At 42.4% G+C, this 21612-nt stretch overlaps 1 protein-coding gene across 1 annotated transcript; it reads left to right on the forward strand.

Annotated features, from left to right (window-relative positions):
• Positions 1–7518: 7518 nt before the first annotated feature.
• DLEU7 (deleted in lymphocytic leukemia 7) lies at positions 7519–21358 on the forward strand. The gene is made up of 2 exons (XM_012782637.3): positions 7519–8322; positions 20454–21358. The coding sequence occupies exons 1-2, from the start codon at positions 7864–7866 to the stop codon at positions 20658–20660; spliced, it is 666 nt and encodes a 221-aa protein (XP_012638091.2). The 5' UTR covers positions 7519–7863; the 3' UTR covers positions 20661–21358.
• Positions 21359–21612: the final 254 nt, after the last annotated feature.

A 21612-nucleotide genomic window follows, 5' to 3' on the forward strand; every position in this document is an offset into this window, starting at 1 on the left:
TATATATATATTTGTACTCTTGATCTATTTTTATACCATTACTATACTTTAAAAATTGCTATAGTTTATATAGTATGTTTTGATATATAATAAAGCTTCTCTTAATTTTTCTTAATTATTCAGAATTTTTTTTAGTTACTTTGACGCTTTCTCTTCTGATGAACTTGAGAATGAACTTGCCTACTTTCATAAAAATCTCATTGGGGTTTTTTTTTTTTGTTTTTTTGTTTTTTTGTTTTTTTTGAGACAGAGTCTCACTTTTTGTTGCCCTGGCTAGAGTGAGTGCCGTGGCGTCAGCCTAGCTCACAGCAACCTCAAACTCCTGGGCTCAAGCGATCCTCCTGCTTCAGCCTCCCAAGTAGCTGGGACTACAGGCATGCACCACCATGCCCGGCTAATTTTTTGTATATATATTTTTAGTTGGTCAATTAATTTCTTTCTATTTTTAGTAGAGACGGGGTCTCGCTCAGGATGGTTTCGAACTCCCAACCTCGAGCAATCCGCCCGCCTCGGCCTCCCAGAGTGCTAGGATTACAGGCGTGAGCCACCGCGCCCGGCCTTCATTGGGGTTTTATTTGGAATTGCATTGAGTGTCTAGATTAATTTAGAGAAAATTGATGGCTTTATAATATATGGACTATTTGATCAGAAATGGAGTATTTTCTGCCATATATTTAGGTCTTCTTTTGTAACTTTTAGTGATTTTTTTATATATAGTTTCTCAACATAAGTCTTGAAAATGTCTTGCTAATTTATTTCTAATTATTTTGTAGGTGTGTTGTTATATGAGTTAATTGAACCATTTTCCCTCTGACATTTCTAATTGGCTTTCATGGTATATAGGAAAGCTAATCATTTTTGTATGTTGACTGTATATATCTGAAATAAACTCTAATTTGTTCTAATTGTTTTTAAGTTGATTCTCTTGGACTTTCCAGACAGATGTTTATGTCATCCACAAGAGCCCAATCTGTTGTCTTCTATGCTATATTGCTTCCCCTATGAGTGTTAAATTTGAGATTTCAAAACATTAGCATGGAAATTTAAGGGAGCTAAAGAAAAGTTTTAATTTAAAGGATGGTATTAATATAAACTGTGTAAGTAAACAAGGGATTTCAAAGTAGATTTTTAATCCATCATATATTTTATATATTTTACCCTGGCATTGGAATAATAGTTATTCAAAATTTTTTAAAAAATAAGCTACTGTTAAACAGCACTGTGCATTAAAATTAACATTCTGCTACAAAGTATGAGATTTTATTTTTAGTTAAAATGAGTAGGACATTAAGAATTTCTTAATGCTTCTTTAACAAATTATCTACCATTATCTAGGAATGATCCATCAAAGGCTGTGATTTAAGCTTCTGAGAAAGCTTAGATATTTGAACAGAGGCATTAAAGATCATTTTGAATGTGGTTTCAATTTTCAAATGGAAAGTACAGATCAAATAAAATTTACATATGATTTTTTGAACAAAAGCTTGAAATTTGATTACCTTTAAAGACCATTTGTGTTTTATGGTCAGATCAGCATCTCTAAGACTCCACTTGCTAATTAACAAACAGTGAATAGTAGAGAAACAGATGATGAGAATTAAAAAAGAGATATTCCTTATGCTAAAATATGCAATATCATATTTTTATGTAAACATGTTTTAAAATATTTTATTTTTTTTCCCTGAGAAAAAGAAAATGAGTCACTTCCATCACGTTCTACCAATCTTTATTTTTTAAAAATCTCTTACCTTATTTCAACCCTTCTGACCATTCTCGATAATATTTTGAAACAAAAGTGATTAAAATGACCAAACAAATAAAATAAGCAGATCTGTTGGCTTCTCTTGTTTTCCTAGAGCAGAGAGCCAATGTGGGAAGGCACTAGTCCAGTTTTCAAAGCTGGTTTAGTTCTCCCTTGCTGCACTCAGGGTTTCAGAGTTGGAGATTTTACTGAATCTCCCAGTATGAAGTTTTGACTTCATAAACATACCCATAGTGATTCTGTAGCAAAAGTTAAACAGGAGAACCATGTGGGCCCCAAAACCTCCCTCCTCACTCCATTTTTCATTATAATTACCATAGGAAAGGGTGCTCTAATAAAAATATTAATAGAAGGGAGAGAAAGGAGTAATGAAAGAGTGAATAAAACCCCAATGTCTGTTCAGCCATTGAACAGAAAAGAAATTGGGGTAGAAGAGTAGAAAATTCCGTACAAGAAAAAAAATGTATGTAAGAGAATGAGGATGAATATAGGGAAAGGGACTAGGACGATATATATATTTTTTATTTAAGTATATCAACCTAAGTCAAGTATTTTTTTCAATCACATTAAAAGGATACTTACTGGAACTTGAAAATACAGGGTGATCATGGAACGTGATAAGGGTGGTCATATTTTTTTCATTAAGGTTAAGGATCCTGGAATTTAGTTTGCAAAATCATTGCAACACTTCCTGCATTTCTGCTTTCCCCCATTTTTATCACTAATACTCTTCCCCCTACCCCCTCTCATTTCAATACCATAAGCCATATCTACACAGATAATCAAAATAGTTGAAGAAACCAAGCAGCTTTTAAATGTTTCCCCCAAGGGAAAAGATATCTTTCAGGAGTTAGATTTTATAATCAGAAATGGAGAGGAAATCCAGCAAGGTTGTCCTGTTGAGATGATGTGTAGGCAGCATGAAAATCCACTGCATTCTGTCGCTCTTAAAAACTAACCATCTACCAAAGCTACAACAATTAGAAAAAAATTGTAGTGACTCTTTTAAAATCCAATTTTGATTTCTTTATCCACCAATATCAGGAATTCCTCTTGACAATAAACTGATTATTAAGATGAAGTCAAATAATCAATTATTAAGACAGTACCAAGTAAAATGATTTATGTGTCCAGAAAGAATTGCATTTTGCATTGAGGGGTCAAATTGCAAGGGGGCAAAGCAGGTCAGATTACCTCTGGACCAGGAGGTGAGATTCAACATTTTCAATTTCTCCTTTCCCTCCCTTTACCCACTGTTTCCTATTTTTATTCACTAACTGGCTTCACTAAGCTTCACTTAGCTTCACCACCTTCATAGAATGTGGGAAGGCAGCACATATAAGACGACCTGAAAATGCACTGTCCTATGTAAACAATTGTTTTTGGCAATTCAGAGATTTGGGGACAGTATTACATCTTTTTTCCCCCCTGAAAATCAAATGTTTAGGCCAAAGTTAGAACGGCATGTACGTTTATTTTTATGACTTGGCATATTCAAACATTATAATAGTATGTTTAAAAAAGGGAATTTGAGCTTTTTTGCTCTTTCTTTCTTGGGTCTACACCTTTTCCTAGTTCCATTGTTTTCCCTTTTACAGCACGTTTTCGTATCTTGGTATTTCTCTTCAGCAGCTGTTTCTCCTCAATCATAGTTTTCATTCAAGAATAATAACTCTTTGGTGTCTTTGGACATATTTTGTTTTGCCCCCACCTATGAACTTCACCAGGGTGCGCTGAAGGTTAACATCTCCATTTCTGGAATTCTCTTGGATCCCTTTTCGAGAAAAGTGCCAAAGAATATAAGCAAGGCTCCAAGGTATCTGGGCTCTGCCCAAGTCCTTTGAGGAAGGCTTCCCATAGCTGTGCCTTCTGCCAGTTCCCTTCTGCTCTCACCGTGCAGGGCTTCTCCACGATTCCACATGGGAACTTGCATCGTTTGCTCATGTGGGAAAGGAAACTTTGGATTAAAAGAAGTGCCTGAATGAATACTTGTTTATCTAACAACACTCTACCTTGTCTGTTAACAGGTGGAAAAATGCTTTTCACTTCAGTGAGCTTTCTACCCGTTTCCCTCCTCCTTCCCACATCACACAGGGGCCTGTTTCCAGGGCTCATTTTCAAATGCTCCTGTCAACTGTCAGAACAACCACAGTTGCTCAACGAGCTTTTCCCACAATTGTTGAAATAACAGAGAGGTGAGGTGAATGGCAAAAGCATTGCTGGAAGTAGTTGGTGAGAGGGACCTTTTAGTAGTGCTTTGTCGATAAGGGGCACTGGGTCACAGGGTCACTCCAGTAACATGTTGTCCTTCCTGAAACGCATGTCATGCTGTTTGCTTCAGTTCTCACTCTTTCTGTTGCAAGAGGCAGTCAACCCAACACAAAGTGGCTCAAACAGAAAGAGAGTTTATTGACTTGTAGAACTAAAAAGCACAGAGGCGGGGCTGTCTTGTGCTGCTAAATGGGAGGCCCAGATGGTGCTGTGGGGCCGCTGCTTTCTCTATATACACCTGTTGGCTTTTCTCTCACGGTGGTTTCTCTCCATGGATGTTGGCTCATTGATAGGCAGGCTCTCCCCTCAAACTCACAAGATGGCTGCAGATGCTCCAAAACTTATCTCTTTTCAGTTTCACTTGCATGGAGGTCTTTGCAGTCAGCCGTTTGATAGTAGAAGGGTTAGCCTCATGCAACTGGATTTCCTGTGTATCTGGAAAGAGGAGCATCTCTGGAAATTGAATATGCTCTTTACCCAGCAGCCCCTGCAAAAGCCTCCCTGTGCTCTGCTGGCATTGCTGTCACTTGGTAACAAAAACTTGATTTGTATCAAGTATTCTCCATCCTCTCTGTAATCAAAGTCTTCAAGGGAGGCTAGACCCAGCCCAGCTTGGAGTGAATTTTTTTTTTTGTCATTATATCTTTTTTTTTTTTATTTCGGCATATTATGGGGGTACAGATTTTAAGGTTTCAATAAATGCCCTTACCCCCCTCCCCCCACAAGTCTGAGTCTCCAGCATGACCATCCCTCAGATGGTGCACCTCTCACTCGTTATGTATGTATATGCCCATCCCCCCCTCTGCCCCCTCCCCAATACCCTATTACTGGAGTGAATTTTGATTCACCCAAGACTCTCCTGAGTGTGATTGATTGGGCAAGAACATGTGACACAATTCTAGCCAAGGAAATGTGAGAGAAAGTCAGATGAAGGCTCTTGGGAAACATCTCTTTGCTCTTGAGAAGGAATGCACAGGAAAAGATGGCCTCTTCTTCCAGATGTTGTCTAGACGTGATGCCAGTAGCTACTGGAGCTATCTAGTGGCCATCGAACTAGCCCAAAGACCACGGACAAAGCTGATGTGCTGGGGACCACATAGCAGAAAGGCAGAAGGAACCACAGGCTATGATGACACCATTGACCTGCTGCATTAACCAACCCTGGAGCCACCCTGCCTTTGGACTTTTTGTGATATGATGCAATAAATTGCTCTTATTGATTAAACTATTTTATTCTGAGTTTTCATATTAAAAAGGAATTTTATCTTTTTTTCTATTTTGTCTCTTGGCTTTTTTATTTTTTATTTTTTAGCTTGTATGCTTTGGTTCCATTGTTTTTTGCAGTGCATTCAGCCAAAAGTATCCTAAATGATGCTGTCACACTGGCTCCAGCCGGGTCATGTGCCCATTCCTGACCATTCACTGTGGGAATGTGATGTGGGAATGGGCTCAGCCTAGATGATACAGTCCCCTTCTGCAGAGGGACAGGTTCATCCCATGTGATCTCAGGGACTGAGTGTGGAGGAAGAGGACTATCCCCTAAGATATGAGGGTATGGTCTCCATAAAATAGTGAAACAGATGCTGTGAAACAAAAATATCCGATGTCCAGTAGTTTGTCCTTTTGAATGTGTCTTTTATTATACAATGGCCTCAAATTGTGAGTATAGTGTGTAGGGAGCAGGCAATTTGCCACTTGGTCTGGCAGCCCAGCATACGTAACTTTGGAGGTGTTTTAGACCAAAGGTGGATCTGCTATGCTATTGACTCATCTCAATAGCCTATGAACATGGCTTTGGAACATAAGCCATTTCAAGATCATAGCAAAGGACAATGTGACCCATGGCCAAGACAAAGCATTGAGTTGCTGGATGATCCAGTGCTCCCCAACGTAGGCTGCTATGTAAGCAGCAGATACCATCCCGTGGGCCCCAAGGCTTTCTGGCCCCTTCTCTCTGGCCCCTGAAGTTCAGTTGGTCTCACAGCTCTGCGTCAGCCTGGTCTGAGGAACAGTGGGGCCTCGGGTCAGGCTGTGTCTAGTGATTTCAATTCTGCCGTTGGCTGGAATTCCATCTGTCAGGAAAGTTTTGCAGTCAGCCATTTGATAGTGGAAGGGTTAGCCCATGAAACTGGATTTCCTGTGTATCTGGAAAGAGGAGCAGCCCTGGAGATCTGCAATGCTCTGTGAAAATTACGGGTTAGTTTCTGCTATTGCTGGTTAGTTTCTGCTGAACCTAATGCACTTCAACATTTGGGGATTAAAAAACTAGAGAAAAATTTCTCCATTTTTGTATTATGAACGTAAGTAACTTCATGGCAAGAGAATCTAATCAACATTAAGCTATTTACTTCCCTCCACAGTAATTTCCCCTCTGTCAATGCACAGACATGCATTTGTACTTAGTTATAATTAGTGTGAACATGCTCAGTTTCTGTTTTAAGAAAAGTTTTCTTTACCTTGGCGTTCAGGTTTGTTTTCATAGGCGAAGAAAACAGTGAGAAGAGAACAAGGAGGAAGCTTTGCTGGAGAGCTGGGAGGATTATATGCGGTCATACTGCCCCACAGTTATAGAGGCCTTAAAGGAGCCCGCACCCCTCTCCATCTCTCTTACGATCATCCTTCTGCACTAACAGGCTCACCCGAGTCGCCTTTCCACTACACGGTCTGTCCAGATCCGACTCCACGGCACCAAGGGTGGAGTCTTGCTTCTAAAGGAAGGATGAAATCCCATGCTCCGGGTCTGCCGGGCTCACCTGTCTGCCTCGGGCTGGCACCGTTGCCTCTGCTTGACTGGGCCGTGGGCTCAGCTAACGGTGTTCCTCGCAGACAGAAAGCAGAAATAGTGCAACTCTGGGACAGAACTCCATACTCTTCCCCTCGAACGTCTTTTTTTCTTAAGCCCCATCCCACAGCAATGCTTCCCAATGTATCAAAACATAAAATTGCCAGTCCCCGTTTTTTTTTTCCCCCTAAAGTTTGGAAAGTAGCCATGTTAGGTTTAATTAAAACCAGTAACTATTTGTACCGTTGTCCCTGGGTTCATGGCTCATGAAAGGATTTAGCTTCAACCTTGCTGCCTAAGTCTTTTGGGAGTTTCACACGAAACCATTTGGGCTCCTCGCGTGGGCAGAGCCAGGCCTGGGCACCAGGGGCAGGCCGCGCCCCACGCGCTGATGCCGCCTCAGTGACTAGGCCCTCCGCGCACACGGGCGCGGGACAAAGCAGAGAAGAGCCGGACTTTGAGACAAGTCCTTCTAGTTTTGTTTGGGTGATGCGAGGCCTTGAAGGCTGCCCCAAGAAATTTCTGAAAATTCCCGTAGGGTTTGGGAAGGGGGCGGAGCAGGAGAATCTGGCACAGTCTTCCTTTTGTGAGTTTTTCTAGGGCTCTTTGCACTTTCGCCCCCCGGGTGGGTCTTTCACGCCCCCAGCTCCCGGGCCTAAGTGGTCATTGGCAGGCGCCCTTCAAAGGAGGTGGGGGCGGGGTATCCCTGCTGATTGATGCGTCCGCACAAAGCAGCGCGTTTCCCCATCAAAGCCCTAGAGAGGAGAAGGAGCAGCGCTCAGCATTTGGCTCATTTTCAAGTGCACACCGAGGAGCGCTTCAGGCAGCCCCGGGGTCAGCACAAGCCGATTCGGACTTTCCAAGCCAGGGCAGGGGCCAGCGCAGGCCACTGATTGAAGGCCGGGGCGGGGCCGGCCGCACAGGCTGAGAGATTCCGAGGCCGAGGAGACGCGGGTTAAAAAATGTGACCCTGGCGACCCCCGGAGCCCCCGCCTCTCTCGCGCCGCTCCACCTGCACGCGGCGCGCGCCGAGCCGCTGGCGGAGGCCATGGCCAGCCCCGCGCCCTTAGTGGCCTCCATCAGCCACCAAATGGTGGCTCTGCAGACCCTGCAGCTACTGCAGCAGGAGTGGGGCTGGGGGGATGGTCCGGGCACCCCTGGGAGCCCGCGGGACGCGGATCACTTGTCGGCCGTCCCAGCCCGTCGCTCAGGCCAGTTGCGGGCTCGGCCCGGGCCCGGGCGCGAGGAGGGGCGCGGGGGCGTGGGGGGCAGGAACGGGGGTGCCAGGGTGCGGGCCGGCTCCCCTGAGGTGGAGGTGGTGCGGGGCGCCGAGGGGGGCGCGGAGCTGCTGCCCTTCCCCCGGGACCGCGGGCCCTGCACCCTGGCCCGGATGGCGATGCGCAGCGCGCTGGCGCGCGTGGTGGACTCGACCTCGGAGCTGGTCAGCGTGGAGCAGACGCTGCTGGGGCCCCTCCAGCAGGAGCGTTCCTTTCCCGTCCACCTGAAGGTGAGTCCGCACCCGGCCCGCCCCTGTGCGCGCAGGGTCCCTGGCGGGGCGGGGCTGCTGGGCCAGGATGGAGATCCGTGGGGCCGCAGGATCCCGACAGCAACTGCCTACTGTGATTTAGCTCTGCGGGGGGAAGGACGGGCCAGGTGACACTCTGGGGACTCTTCCAGACCCACCTGGGGGCTCCCTGACTGCAGAACCCAGACGCACCGGGGCCTTGCGAAAACCTTCCTCTGGAACTCCTTTCCCTCTCACATAAATCAGCTTCCTGCGCTAGCTGAGGGCCCTTTCTGCACGTGCAGCTTCTAGGGATGGAGGACAGCTGTCCCCACCCCCTTCCAAATTAATAACCCTGCCCCCAGAGTCCCCTCTGCCTTTTGTATGATGAAATCATCTACATTTATTTAAAGTGCCTTCACATGCATGAATCACAATTCTTTTTGCATAAATCCAATTCCTCCTAGAGCTCAGGGACCTTATGGAGTCAACCTAAATTCTCATAAAGTGGGGTGAGAGCCGGGTGGGTCCCGGGTGTTGAAGCGTGAATCTCGTACTAAACTCTTGCTAAGTCACCCAGCTCATATGTGTCGGGCGCATTTCCTCTGAAGGTACCAAAGTGTGTCAGCCAGTTTAGGCAGGGAACAGGGTTGCAGCTGCCTCCCAGGCCGAGTGCGGTCCTGGAGATGTGGGCGTCTGGGCTTCAGTCCTGGCCTCGTCATTAACTAACCTAATTGGTTTAAGGTCACAAATCTCTTTGCGACCTCCTGGCTTTCACATTTTGACCAGGAGCGCTGCTTTATTCCCCTTGGGAGTCTAGCAGAAGGGAGTCAGGGAGGGCTGATGAGAAAAGCTTACGGCGCTTCTCAAGGGTTGCGCTTCCTGCTGTACAAACCAAGGTTTGGAAAAAGTTGCTGTGTGTCGAGGTGCACTGCACACCGTAAACAGAGTTATTTCAAATCAAACATGATAATGCATAGTATACACCCAAATAAGTATTGTTTCTCTACACCAGGATTTCTCAAGCTCTGCACGAGCAACACTGTGGCCTGGCTAATTCTTTGCTGTTGGGGTTGTCCTGTGTATTGTAGGATGTGGAACCGTGTCCCCAGCCTCTGCCCGCTAGGTGCCGGCAGCATGCTCCCTGCCCCAAGTTGACAGGACCAAAAATGTCTCCAGACGTTGCCAAATGGGGGCGGAGAACCGGCATGAGAAGCACTTCTCACACCTTAGAAAGTTACAAAAGGAAGCTCAATTTCACCAAATGCTCTCTGATGTATTAATAGGATGTACCTTTTGTGGGTTTTTTTGGTACTACCAAGAAATTTTTTAAAATCCTGTAAATTAAACTGTGATACACTATTCATTGTAAGTTACTTCCTAATTTCAGGGATTTTTTTTTTTAAAGAAACAGGGTCTCTCTATGTTGCCCAGGTTGGAGTGCAATGTCTATTCTCAGGTGTAATCATAGTACGCTGCAGCTTTAAACTCTTGGGCTCTCCTTCCTCCCTCAGTCTCCAGAGTAGCTGGGATTATAGACACCCACCTCGCTAACTTCAGGGATTTTCAAAATGTGAAAAAAAAAAACCACCATGCATCTTAGAATTGATGAGCTATGAAGTGCCATGTGATGTTAGCAAGCATATACAGGGCATAACAGATAGGTTGTCAAAAGGAGAGACTGAGTGATCAGTTTTGCCTTAAGGTGATCCTGGAGGGCTTCTTGGAGGAGGCAGCCTTTTGAAAAATGAATGTTGCTCTCCAGACATTCAAAAGAAAACATGTTAAAGGGGAATCCTGTGATCCGAGGCCCAGAAGCACTGAACGGGCCTGGGGCCTTGGGGGAACTGCAGTCAGTTCAATGTGCAGAAGGCAAAGAATGATGCTAGAGATTTAAGTGGGGGCCAGGTTGGAAAAGGCCTGTGTGTCACTCTGAGGATCTTGGATTATCTTGCAAGCAAAGCGTAGGTAAATCACAGAAGCCTGGAGAGATCACAGAAGGACAGGTTTCAGTTGGAAAGTCAGGTCTGAGGCCTGACCCAACTCAGTGGCAGTGGAGTAAGGCCCGTGTCTTCTGCTCCGAGGCAGTCTGCTGCAAACCGTGCGCTTCCAGCTTAGTGTCGCAGTGATTTCTACTTGGCAATCCTTTTAGCCCTTCCTAATTGACTTTTGGTCTAAAACGTTTTCCTCACTCCTCAATCTTTCTTCGACCAGACCTGAACCCTCTCATTCCTTTTCTGAGAAAATTGAGGCCATCTGACACAGATATCTTCCTCTTTATGTAAAAAAAAAAAAAATCACATTTCCACTCATCTTCATTCTTATCTCTAATAAATAAATGCTGCTTGTCTCCCCCCTTATAAATTCTTTGTCTGAAGCACTGGAGCGCATCTTTCACTTGTCCTGAACCCTTTCTCTATCAATTTCCTCCTCTCTCCTTGTATCTTCTACTCCCTTCTCTTTGCTGATCCTCTCGGTCCACAAACCTGCTGAAAGCTTCCCTCAGCTACCCACCCCCTTTCCTTCCTTGTCATGAGCAATCTTTGTGGACATTTGGATGTGAGGCTGTCACTTTCTAGAAGGATCCAGAGCTCATTTCATGCTGCTGGCATCCTCTATGCACTTGCAGGGGGGAAATGAGTTTTAGGGCCCCTGAGAATAGCCAGTGCTTTTAGAAGGAGAGAAGCAGGGAGTAGTTTCTCTGCATGATTTGCCCCCTTCCCGGCCTCTTGGAATTTTGCCTGTTTGCTGTTTGCAGAACAGGTAACATCTCTGTTTGGTTTGTAGATTATTGATTACAAAGCACTTAGACTCGAGGAGACAGCATTCCGTCTTTCTGGAGGCTGGTTATACAGACTTGGCTTTGTTAATCCTAGCGTTAATTCAAACAGTTTGGAAGGGTGTTTGCTATATTTTTAAATCAAGACCATGCAGATTGGTTTTATCCAACAGAATGGTTTCAGGAGGATTTCTGCTAATGGAAATGACGCTTGTGCATCGCTTAGAGAAGTATGTGGGAACCCCCCCCCCACATCAGGTCTCTTTGGTGGTGTTACTTGCCCAAGGGGATAGGAGAGAGATTAACCTGAACTAAAAGCCCATGGCCCAGATGACAGGCATCAGGGACTTTGCAGCAGAGACGACACAGCATAGTGATCAAGTCCCATGGAACATTTCAAACCTAATCTGCTATTTCTTGCCAATAATTTGCCTTGGGCAAATTATTAATATTTAGCTTTCCTGTGCCTCGGTTTCTTCACTTGTAAAATGGGGATGGATAGTGGGATTAACCTAAAGAGTTACTGAGATAATATGTTGAAAGTCTTAGTTTCCATCTATTTGAATTACTATCATTATTGTAATTATTACTCTTCATTATTGTTAATGGGTTGATGCCTCATGATTTCTTATTGATTATTATTTTTGTGAGTTCTATTTTTGATATTAATCTGATCCATGAACTCTCTGTTAGCTTTTCTGGGACTATTGACAAAAGCACGGTTAGAATGACCCAAAGAGACATCCAAGAAGCCGTGGCTATTAGCTTTAGCCCCATGCCCAGTGACAGACTTAGAAGTGTCACCATGAAGTTCAGCAAAACACTCGAGGGTTAAGGAAGTGGTATTTTCAGGCATGGAGGCAGAGAAACCCTCACCACAATAGCAACAGACATTTTTCTAGTATTTTACTCTTTAATTAAAGAAACCAACACTTAATTATTCCTTTTGAACATTTAGAAATTAGCAAACACATGCAAAAAACCATGAAATGAGTTACTTCATGGTGGATGAAAAAGGCTTAACACTACTGAGTCTTGTTAGATTTCGTGCAGAGAATGGAGTTAGCCAACTTGATAAACATTTATTACAGGAGGAAACTGAGGCTCAGAGAAATTGAGGGCCTTGCTCAAGACCCTGCAGCTAGGAAGTGATGGGTTTTATCTGACTCATTCTGCAACATCACAGCGCTGGCTCATAGGGCTATTAGGAACATCGTACTGAAATAACGTACGTGAGCATGCATGGTAGACAGGGTCACGTTGTACATGCCGTGCACTGTACATTGCTTGGGCTGCAACAATCACGTCATAGACTGGGTGTCTTAGTCAGCTCAGCAGCTATAACAAAATACCTCAATTCTGTTCTGAGTGGCTTAAAGAACAGACATTTATTTTCTCACTGTTCTGGAATCTGGAAGTCCAAGATCAAGGTGCTAACAAATTCAGTTTCTAGTGAGGGCTCTCTTTCTTGCTTGCAGACAGCTGCCTTCTTGCTTGTATCCTCACATGGCCTTTCCTTAGTGAGTGGTATGGGCAGAAAGAGAGAACTCTGCATGCCTCTGGTGTCTCTTCTGATAAGAACACCAGTGCTATAGGATGAGGGCCCTACCTATGATCTCATTTCACCTAAATGACTTCCCTACAGACCCTACATTCCAATACAGTCACATTGGGGGTTAGTGCTTCAACATGAATTTTGGAAGGGACAGAAACACTGGGTGGCCTGTACACCTCCTTCTGTGATGCCCACCTTCTATAGTGACACTGGATGAACTTAAGGAATCATTATCAAATTAGTAACACTAGTGAGAATGCATTAGACATTTCCACCCAAAGGGAGCATAGAAGTGTGCAGGACACCAGAAGGAAGCCAGTCTAGGATTTTTCAACTTCTGAAAATGACCAATTCACGTAGGGGCCATTATCCAAGCCAATCATGAAGTTATTCTGATTGAATGTTGTCTCTCTTCCTTTGGGAATTAAAAAAACATGTAGAGTTTCCAAGAGTTCTGTTCTGAAGCAGATTTCATGGAAACTATGGCTGAAGCCAACTTTTGGAGGCAAAAGAACTTTCTTGCCGTTGCAGATTAAACTTGCCTGTGAGCTCACCATTTCAATTAGCTCATTGTGGTACCAATTATTCCATCACGTTCGGTAGTCCTTGCTGGTTTTCTCATTCAACAGAGCAAGAGCAATGTTCATAAAACTGTTGGCTTTGGCATCACGGTCATTGCAAACTGCAAGTGTGAATATTGGGTTGCTCGGAGGAAGACATTGATGATGAGTGCTTTTTTCCCCCATTAACGTTAGTTAACGAAGCCAGCTTCTGCAAATTTGAGAATAGTGTCTTCAAAAATTACTTACTTACTGTTGAAGAAATAAATGCTCATGGTTATGCCATCAGTAGTTGTTGCCAGGGGTTTGCTCTTTATATGGGACAAAATTGTGCTTGTATGTTAGAAAAAGGCCCAGTAACTAGTCACAGAATTTCTATTATTCCCTCTCCCTATCCATGGATATGGTGATTGCTCTAGAAGCAGCTTATTTATAGCTTTGCAATTCCTTATGCTACAAATGATATGAAAATCAGGGCATAATAGCTTTCTGAAATGAAAATTTCAGAAAAGACCCTAAAACCAAACTACTTATATTTGTTTGACGTCTCGGTGGAAATGCTACAATGTTTTATTTTACAATTTTTGGGTTTGCCTTGTGAAAGTCCTTGAATCAAGTGCTTGTACCTGTCACAAAAGTGCTTTTCACTGGACTTTTCAACTGAAAATGGTGCTGTACCCAAAGCAAATGCATAAGGAACCTTAGTTATTTGTGAGCATTTACCCTGGGTACACCACAAGTAAAATGTTTAATTTCCTGTGGACGATAGACATTTTATGGTGACTGGCAAATACTTTCATTCTTCATTGGGTGTTTTATTAATACACAGTTACATATCTACTTGAGACTGACCCTGGGCTCAGGCAACTTGTGGCTATGCTTGGCCCTGTGAGTTTGTAGTTCAAAGCCAGATGTTGATGGACCAAGTGAAGTTGGGGCAATTTGTAGTTCATGATAGCATGTTCTTCACCACATCCCCCTAAAGCAGAAACAACGTTCCCGTTTTAGGTACACATCCAGTATGAAGGATCCAGATGGATCTGAGGAAGAGGTTTATGTTCCTTTGTCGGGCCTAGCAGTGGGTGACTTCAGTGGAGATCAGTCTGCTGGCCAGATGTTTATTAAGGTCAGGCCCCATCACAGAAAACTGGGAAAAGCTAATTTGTTTGCTGGCTAGCTCATTCGTTCTTTATTTCCTTCCTTCCTTCTTTCCTTTTTTTTTTTCTTTCTCTTTCTCTTTCCTCTTTGTCTCTTTTTCTTTCTCTTTCTTTTTCTTTCTTTCTCTCACTCTCTCTTTCTTTTCTTTTGTTTTCTTCTCTTCCCTTTCTCCCTTTCTTTCTTTCATGCTCTTTGTAGAGGACATGAGGCCTTCAGGGAGAGTTGGAGGGAGAAATGTGAGAAGAAACAAGCTTATAGAGGCCAGTACAAGAGAATATAGCTCAAGACATGACAGTTTGGAAAACAGCCAACTTATGTAAAGCCAGTGGTTAAGTGAATATGAATTGATTTATAGTTTACATAGATCTAGAAGTGAATTTCGAAGGCGACATGGCAAGAAAAAAAACAACCTTGTGAATTGTTTAAATGTTATGTTATCTGCATTTTAGAGCCTACGAAGTTATGTTGTATTTTTGACTCTATTATGCATTGCTGTTGGTTTCAGAAAACAAGCTTTGAAATGGACTCCTGGTGTTAGATTCTTTTTGTCTTCAAACTTTGAGTTTTGATGGGAGTGTTTATTTTTAGTAAGAAGCTTAAAAAAAGAGATTAACTTTTCTTTTTTGACTTTGCAGGTGCATTTTTCACTTGTTCAAAGATTCCAGATGTGCACATTCCTAATAAATGCACAATGCAGAATGCAGAAAAGTACAAGTGTGGCAAGTTTTACTGACCTTCCTTATCCTGGGTAGGAGAGAATAGAGCTGAAAAAGGGAGAGCTCCCGCTGGGAGGTCTCTGATTAGCTGGGGGTTGGCTTTACACGGGGTGTAGAAGGTTCCATGCCTTGAATATCTTTCAAATAGCCAAGTCCTCTCAATTATGCTGCAGGGAAGAGGGATGGGCCAGCAGGCCAGTCTTAAGTTTGGATTCGATCATAGTCAGTTTGGGCGTTGTAACACTCATAACACTCAGTCAACCTTAAGAAAAATAGCATGAAGTTGGCCAAGGAAGAAACGAAGTGATTTATTTGTAGACATTTTGTTCCATCCCCAAAGCTAGTTTAGTGCCTCTCCGGCTTGCACCCCTCTGTAGCATCCACAGCTCTGTAACGCCTGGCCACCAGGCTTGTCTCATTCCTGCGCCTGGCCCAGTTTCTATCTGGGGCAGGACTTTGATGAACACTGGCCTTCTGAAGGAGAGAGGTTACTTCCAGCTCTGCCACTAACTTGCTGTGCGACTTAGGTGTGTCATTTACTCTCCCCAAGCCACATTTCTTTTCTCCTGTCATTGTTGTGAGCATGGAGTGAGACAAGTGTAGAAGGAGCCTAGCTTGCAGTCTGGTGCCTAGAAGGTGCTAGGCTAACCGGCCAGACCAGTGTTCTTAACAGCTGGTTTGCCATGTTACTCCCGTGATTGGGTGTGTCCAGGGACTTGACTCTGGCATTCAGGGCTTTTCCACACAATCTGTTATTTTGGTATGTCACACAAAACTCTGTTATTTTCAGACCAGTCTTCCCCTTCCTGCCCTTCCACTTCCTTCTTGACTCCAGACCTTGGCTTGTGTCGTTCATTCTAATTACAGTGGCCATCTCTTTTCCCTGTGAGCCAAATATTGCTTTTCCCAACACCACCTATTCTGTAGGATCTAATGTAGTCCTTCCCACCTGTCGCTTCTCTGATGCCTCTTCCAAGCGTCCAGTCACTTCTGCAGAGGCCACTGATGGATTCGAGAATTCTTCCTGAACTTAAATGTTACTCTGTGTGACGTCTCTGCTACACAGTCTCATGTAGATTTCATCTCACCAATTAGATTCTAAGTTTCTACAAAGAAGATTTTCTTTTTTTTCTTCTCTCTCACTCCCTCCCCTCCCTCCCCTCCTCTCCTTCTTACTGATCTCCCAGCATCTAGCAGAATTCTTTATTTATAACCTTAGATGTAAAGGAGCGCTTTACAAAGACAAAGAGCTTTCCTATCCGTGAGCTAATGTGACCTTTGCAACCTCTCCATGTGGTAGCTATTATTGTTTCCATTTTACAAATGAGAAAACTGAGTGTTCCACAGAGAAAGTGGCTTGTCCAAGGATGGCCTGTCAAAGGAGCAGAACCAGAGATCCGATGGCGAGTCAAGTGCTCTTGAAGGAATGAGCTCTTTCCCAGGAGGGAGGTCTTTGTAACTCTGGACGGCTGCACATCCTAACTGACATCTGCAGAGTCCCTTTTGCCACGTAAGGTTACACACGCATAGATTCTGGAAATTAGGATGTGAATGTCTTTGGGAGGCCATTATTCTGCCTACCATAGGGCAGATTTAAGCTGAAAACTAAGAAAAAAAATGTTCTAAAAACTAGAGCTATCTCCTTGAACGGATTGCCTCCTAAGCACATGAGCTTCTCTAGTGTGTCCAAATGAATTTTGGACAATAACACATCTGGCATGCTATCGAAAGGATTCACACATCAGAACAGGCTTTGTATGAACCCTGTGCTCTGCTTAAATTATGACTGTATAAATGTCTATTCTTCCATAGGATTGGGGTTTTTCTGTGTGTTTTTACCATAGCCCTAATCATATTTCAATGGACATTTAGATAGATGATGTATATTAGGTACCATGTCTTACTGCTTTTTATCCAGCTTAGTAGGTCATGTAGTGGAGACTTGATACACATTTTAAATAAATTTAACTAATTCATTAACTGAGTTAAACAGGCTGAGGCCAATATCCCAGTAGATCAGCTGAGTCATGGGAGAGTATCTCAACTCACTTTAAAATGTAAATGCTGGCCATCAATTTAGACTGCTGTAGCAATCAATACGTGTCCTATCCAGAGTCTGAAATTTATACTAGGCTTTAGAAGTTCCAAACCTGCTTTTCAATTGCTCAGCCATATAGTTCTAATGATTCTGGCAAAGCGCACAAAGCATTGTGTGGGATACTACATCATTTCTGGGAGCATCTGGGATTTACTAAATAGAAGCCACCAGGAGGATCTGCTCTGGCATTGAATGGAAAGCACCTTAAGTGAAATCATCGCCAGTATTGATCATGTGAGTTTCTGGTGAAAGCCCATGAGCCAATTAATAGGCTGCTGCCTTGACACTGTGGCTTGTGACAGGCACCTTCCATGGCAGAATCAGCACAAGCTTGGCTGGAGGTAACGATCATTGGACCCAGAGTTGGCCTTCAGACCTCCTAGCAAGGAAGAGAAGCAATCACCTGTTTTAGTTTTCCCTCTCCTGGCTTATGAGTCCCATGGAAAGCCTATTCCTATTAATTTGTTTTCTTTGACTGTTAATATATTTGAGAAAGGATAAAAAGGATATACTGTACTAGAATAGTAAAATAAAGAGACTTTGCAAACTTGCCAGAGATCTGAAGTTTGCCCAGGGCCTCAGGGACCAGTACAGCCCAGCAGTTGAATTTTATTGTATGTGTAATTTCCCCAAACGGTGCCTTCTTTGATTCTTTATAGTAAACGTGAAATTGGCTTCAGACTTTGGGCCCACAAGTATATTTTTAAAGGCATTTTCATCTTCTTTGGGTGATGAATGCCTTTGCAGACTGGCTAATAGGCACACGTCAGCACGTGTTTCAGTGATCCCTTCTATTTTGAATTGCCCTTTGCATGTTTTCTTTGATCCTTCCACTTTGTACTTCGAGTTGGATTACTTCTATAAAGCAAGCAGACAATTTCCCTTGATGTGGATCTTGGGGAAATAGTACAGAGTGATTTTTTTTCTCCCCCACTTTTCCATTCCCAAGCAATATGCTTTGGCAATGGAGGTTGCCCCATAAGCTATGGGACAGATCACCCGAGTAACCCCTTGACATGTTCTGAGCATAAATGAGCAACACACAAAGGTAAGGAGGCAAAGAATGCTTTAAAAAGGAAAAAAAAAAAGCAAAACAAAAACCAAGAAGCACAGTAGCTTGGGAATCCTTGAGTACAGGGCTTACAACCTATTTACTTATTTCCGGTTCTGTCCCAGCACCTCTCTCATGGGGTGGTCCTGCTGCCATTGCTGAATTGAAATACATGGACATTTGTTTTATTTCTTGGGAGATGTTTTCTCATAAGCACTGTGTTGGAAATCCAGGTCAAATGATACATGCTCTTTATTTTACGAAAAAAAACCCCAAACAACAACAAAAAACAAGCCATATAGAAAAGTACAAAGACATGAACCATCAGTCAACCTAGACCTCCCTGCCTAGAGATAGGCTGTGTTGACACTCGTTGAACATTTTCTCTCTGCCTCTGTACAGATGGGTATAGATTAGGAGACAGAAGAGAAAAAAAGAGAAATAAGAGTGATAAATTTGACAGCATAGAAATGAAAAAAACTACTCTGTGACAATATATCATAAAGTCAAAAAAATAAATGTCTAAGGGGAAAATATATAAAGAATTCTTGTAAAATATAGATGAAAAAGACTACTCAAATGTATGGAAAAAAGACAGGAAGAAACAATTTATAGGAGAAGAAACATAAATGGCCAATAAACATACACAAAAATAAAAAATCCATCGAGGTTTTGATTTTCACTATAATTTTCATTAGAAGTGGATTTGGTTCTTTTTAAGCCTGTTTTTTTCTGAAAACTTTTTTTGATTCTTTCTTTTATATCTTTCATCATTTGAAACATATTTTATAGTCTCCATTCAAAATTCTTGGAGCTTAATCCTGTTCTATGCTGCATCTGCTATATCATGATGGATTATATTTTGAATTTATTAATATTTTGAGTTCACCTTCAACAGAGGGGTTTTAGGAACACTATTGTGGGATGTGGAATATAGACATGTTTTCCAGGAACAGGTTTTTGTTTGCTTTTGCCATGTGTTCATGGCAAATTTTAAGTTAATTTCTTAGCATGGGTGTTCCCAGAATGTGTCTATGATGTAGAGGACAACTTCAAACTTAAAGGACTGTGTAATACACCTCCACCATTACCCGGTGCCTGGTGCAGACACTTTACTCTCTGCCCCAAACCCAGCTCAAGAGAGACTAACTTTGTTTTCTTGATGATATTGGAAGGCAGCTAAAATAGTATGTGTGTGTGTGTGTGTGTGTGTGTGTGTGTGTGTGTGTGTGCTTTTTTCTTTTCTAGCTCTTGAAAGATTTCCCTTACTTTCTTGCAAGCTCAGAAAGAATGTTTGTTCTATTTTATTTAGAATTCTAGGAATTCAGTAGCAAACGGTATTGGGGAAACTAAGTGTGTTGTGTTGCCAGAACCGGAAGTCCTGGGGAAGTTATTTCCCTATACAGAAAACAGATCATATAGTCACCATTATCACTAATGTGGAATGATTTCAATATGCTATTTATTTGCAGTGGATTTTAGAATGTAAAATGTTTGGAGATTAAAAATCTATTAAATGACTTCATTCTTTCAAACTACCTGGGAACTGTTTTTTTCTAAATTTGCATTGGGAATTTCTTGAGACCATGTCCATTAAATAACAAATTTTGTACTGGAACAGAATTTGAGCACAGTGAGTGTGGAATAATAGAAACAGAGGCTATTTGTATATTTGTCACAGCTCTTTTAGAAACTCAACTCCAATTACCTTAAGTAAAAAAGGATATTTATTAACTCAGATAGCTGAAAAATCATGGGGTTTATTGCTCAAGTACGGATAGATTCACGTGCTCAGAAAGTGTAATTAGAGTCAGTCTCTTTTAACCTTTTGGTTCTACTTTCTTTTGTGTTGGCTTCATTGTTACTTGAATTCTGTCCTTGTGGTGGCAAGGTATTTTCCAACAGCCTCAGTTAGAGAGGACAGCAGACCCTCTTCACAGCTTGTCTAGCAGCTAACCTGGGACTGTGGCTTATTGGCCTTGGCATCTGCCCATCCCTGCCCAGTCCACCCGGCCAAGGAGTGACTGGCCTTGCCCCTGGAGTTAGTATCAGCTTTGGTCCAATTTCTTAGGCTGAGAATGGAGGAGGGTAGTTCTTGAGAGAAAAATTGGGGTGCTGTCACCAGAGGAGAAGGGGATGGAAGCCAGGTAAGCAAGGTATAGCCAATGTCCCCCATAATCTGTCTAATTTCTTGTTTGTGTTTGCTGTTCATTTCAGGATAGTGTTGAATTTAGAAACATCTGCAGTCATTTGGCTCTACAGATTGAAGGACAGCAATTTGACAGAGACTTGAATGCTGCCCACCAGTGTTTGAAGACAATAGTCAAGAAGCTGATTCAGTCACTTGCTAATCTCCCTTCAGATGCTCACGTGGTAGCTTGTGCTTCCTTGAGACAGATTTTACAGAATCTCCCAGACATCTGAGTGTGAAAGACGTCGGGATTAAAACCACAGCTAGCGCTGTTAAGAGGACTGGATACCTTCCCTTCCTAATTGAATCCACAGACAATAGATGTTTTTATTTCCCAAAAGGAGAGACTTACTGGCACATGGAACAGTCTGACTAGTGGTATTCATAGCTTTCAGGATTATCGCATGTTAGTGAAAATTTTTTAAAGCAGTTAGTTCACATTTTTTAGTATGTTGGCTTATTTGCTGACTTTTTGATTGAAATATATTCTACTTTGTGTAACTGATTTGATTACATATGTATATATTTATCAATTCATAGTATTAGTTTTGATTGAATGATACCTTAATCTATATTCATATTAATGTAGGCCTGTAAGGTTTAAAATGACTATTTATATGATTAAAGCTCCATGGTTCTTAAAATATCTTGAATAAATGGGCTATTTGATAATTGCTATGTTACTTACTGGATACTTCATTTTATATTATGAGAATGATCTTTAGTTTTAGGGCCACGTGTGTCAGTAGTTAGGAGTTCTAATTCTGGCATTAATAACTTACTGTTGGACAGGAAAAGAGTTGCTTCTAAACCTTGTCCTTTCATGTACTGGATTGTAAATTTAAAATGATAATGAGCTATGAAGTACCAAGGATATATGATCTGTAAATACAAAGTACAGTATTATTAAAGTTTCATGTGGACAAATCTAGCTCTTCTTGCTGTCTCTAAATATTCTGATTGAAATAGGAAATTCTTGTGAAAAACAGGAGGGAGTGGATATACTGGCAGATTTCCCTAACCATTTAGAGCTGGAAAAAGAGAGGATGATTTCTTCCTCCTCCTTTTCCTCCTTCTTCTTCCTATTCCCCCCTACCTCCGTTTTTCTAGAGGTTCTCTGATTGAGAACCAAAGTAACATGAAATGCTATTTTCCCTTAAATTTTAATAGGAACAGAATTGGATT

This window comes from Microcebus murinus, chromosome 13, assembly GCF_040939455.1.
Source record: "Microcebus murinus isolate Inina chromosome 13, M.murinus_Inina_mat1.0, whole genome shotgun sequence".
Lineage (NCBI taxonomy): Eukaryota > Metazoa > Chordata > Mammalia > Primates > Cheirogaleidae > Microcebus > Microcebus murinus.

Excerpts from the sequence above, each read along its gene's own strand:
- DLEU7 (XM_012782637.3), top strand. The coding sequence starts at position 7,864 with ATGGCCAGCCCCGCGCCCTTAGTGGCCTCCATCAGCCACCAAATGGTG. Across the intron at positions 8,323-20,453 it reads CCTTTCCCGTCCACCTGAAG|GATAGTGTTGAATTTAGAAA; the intron begins GTGAGTCCGCAC and ends TGTTCATTTCAG.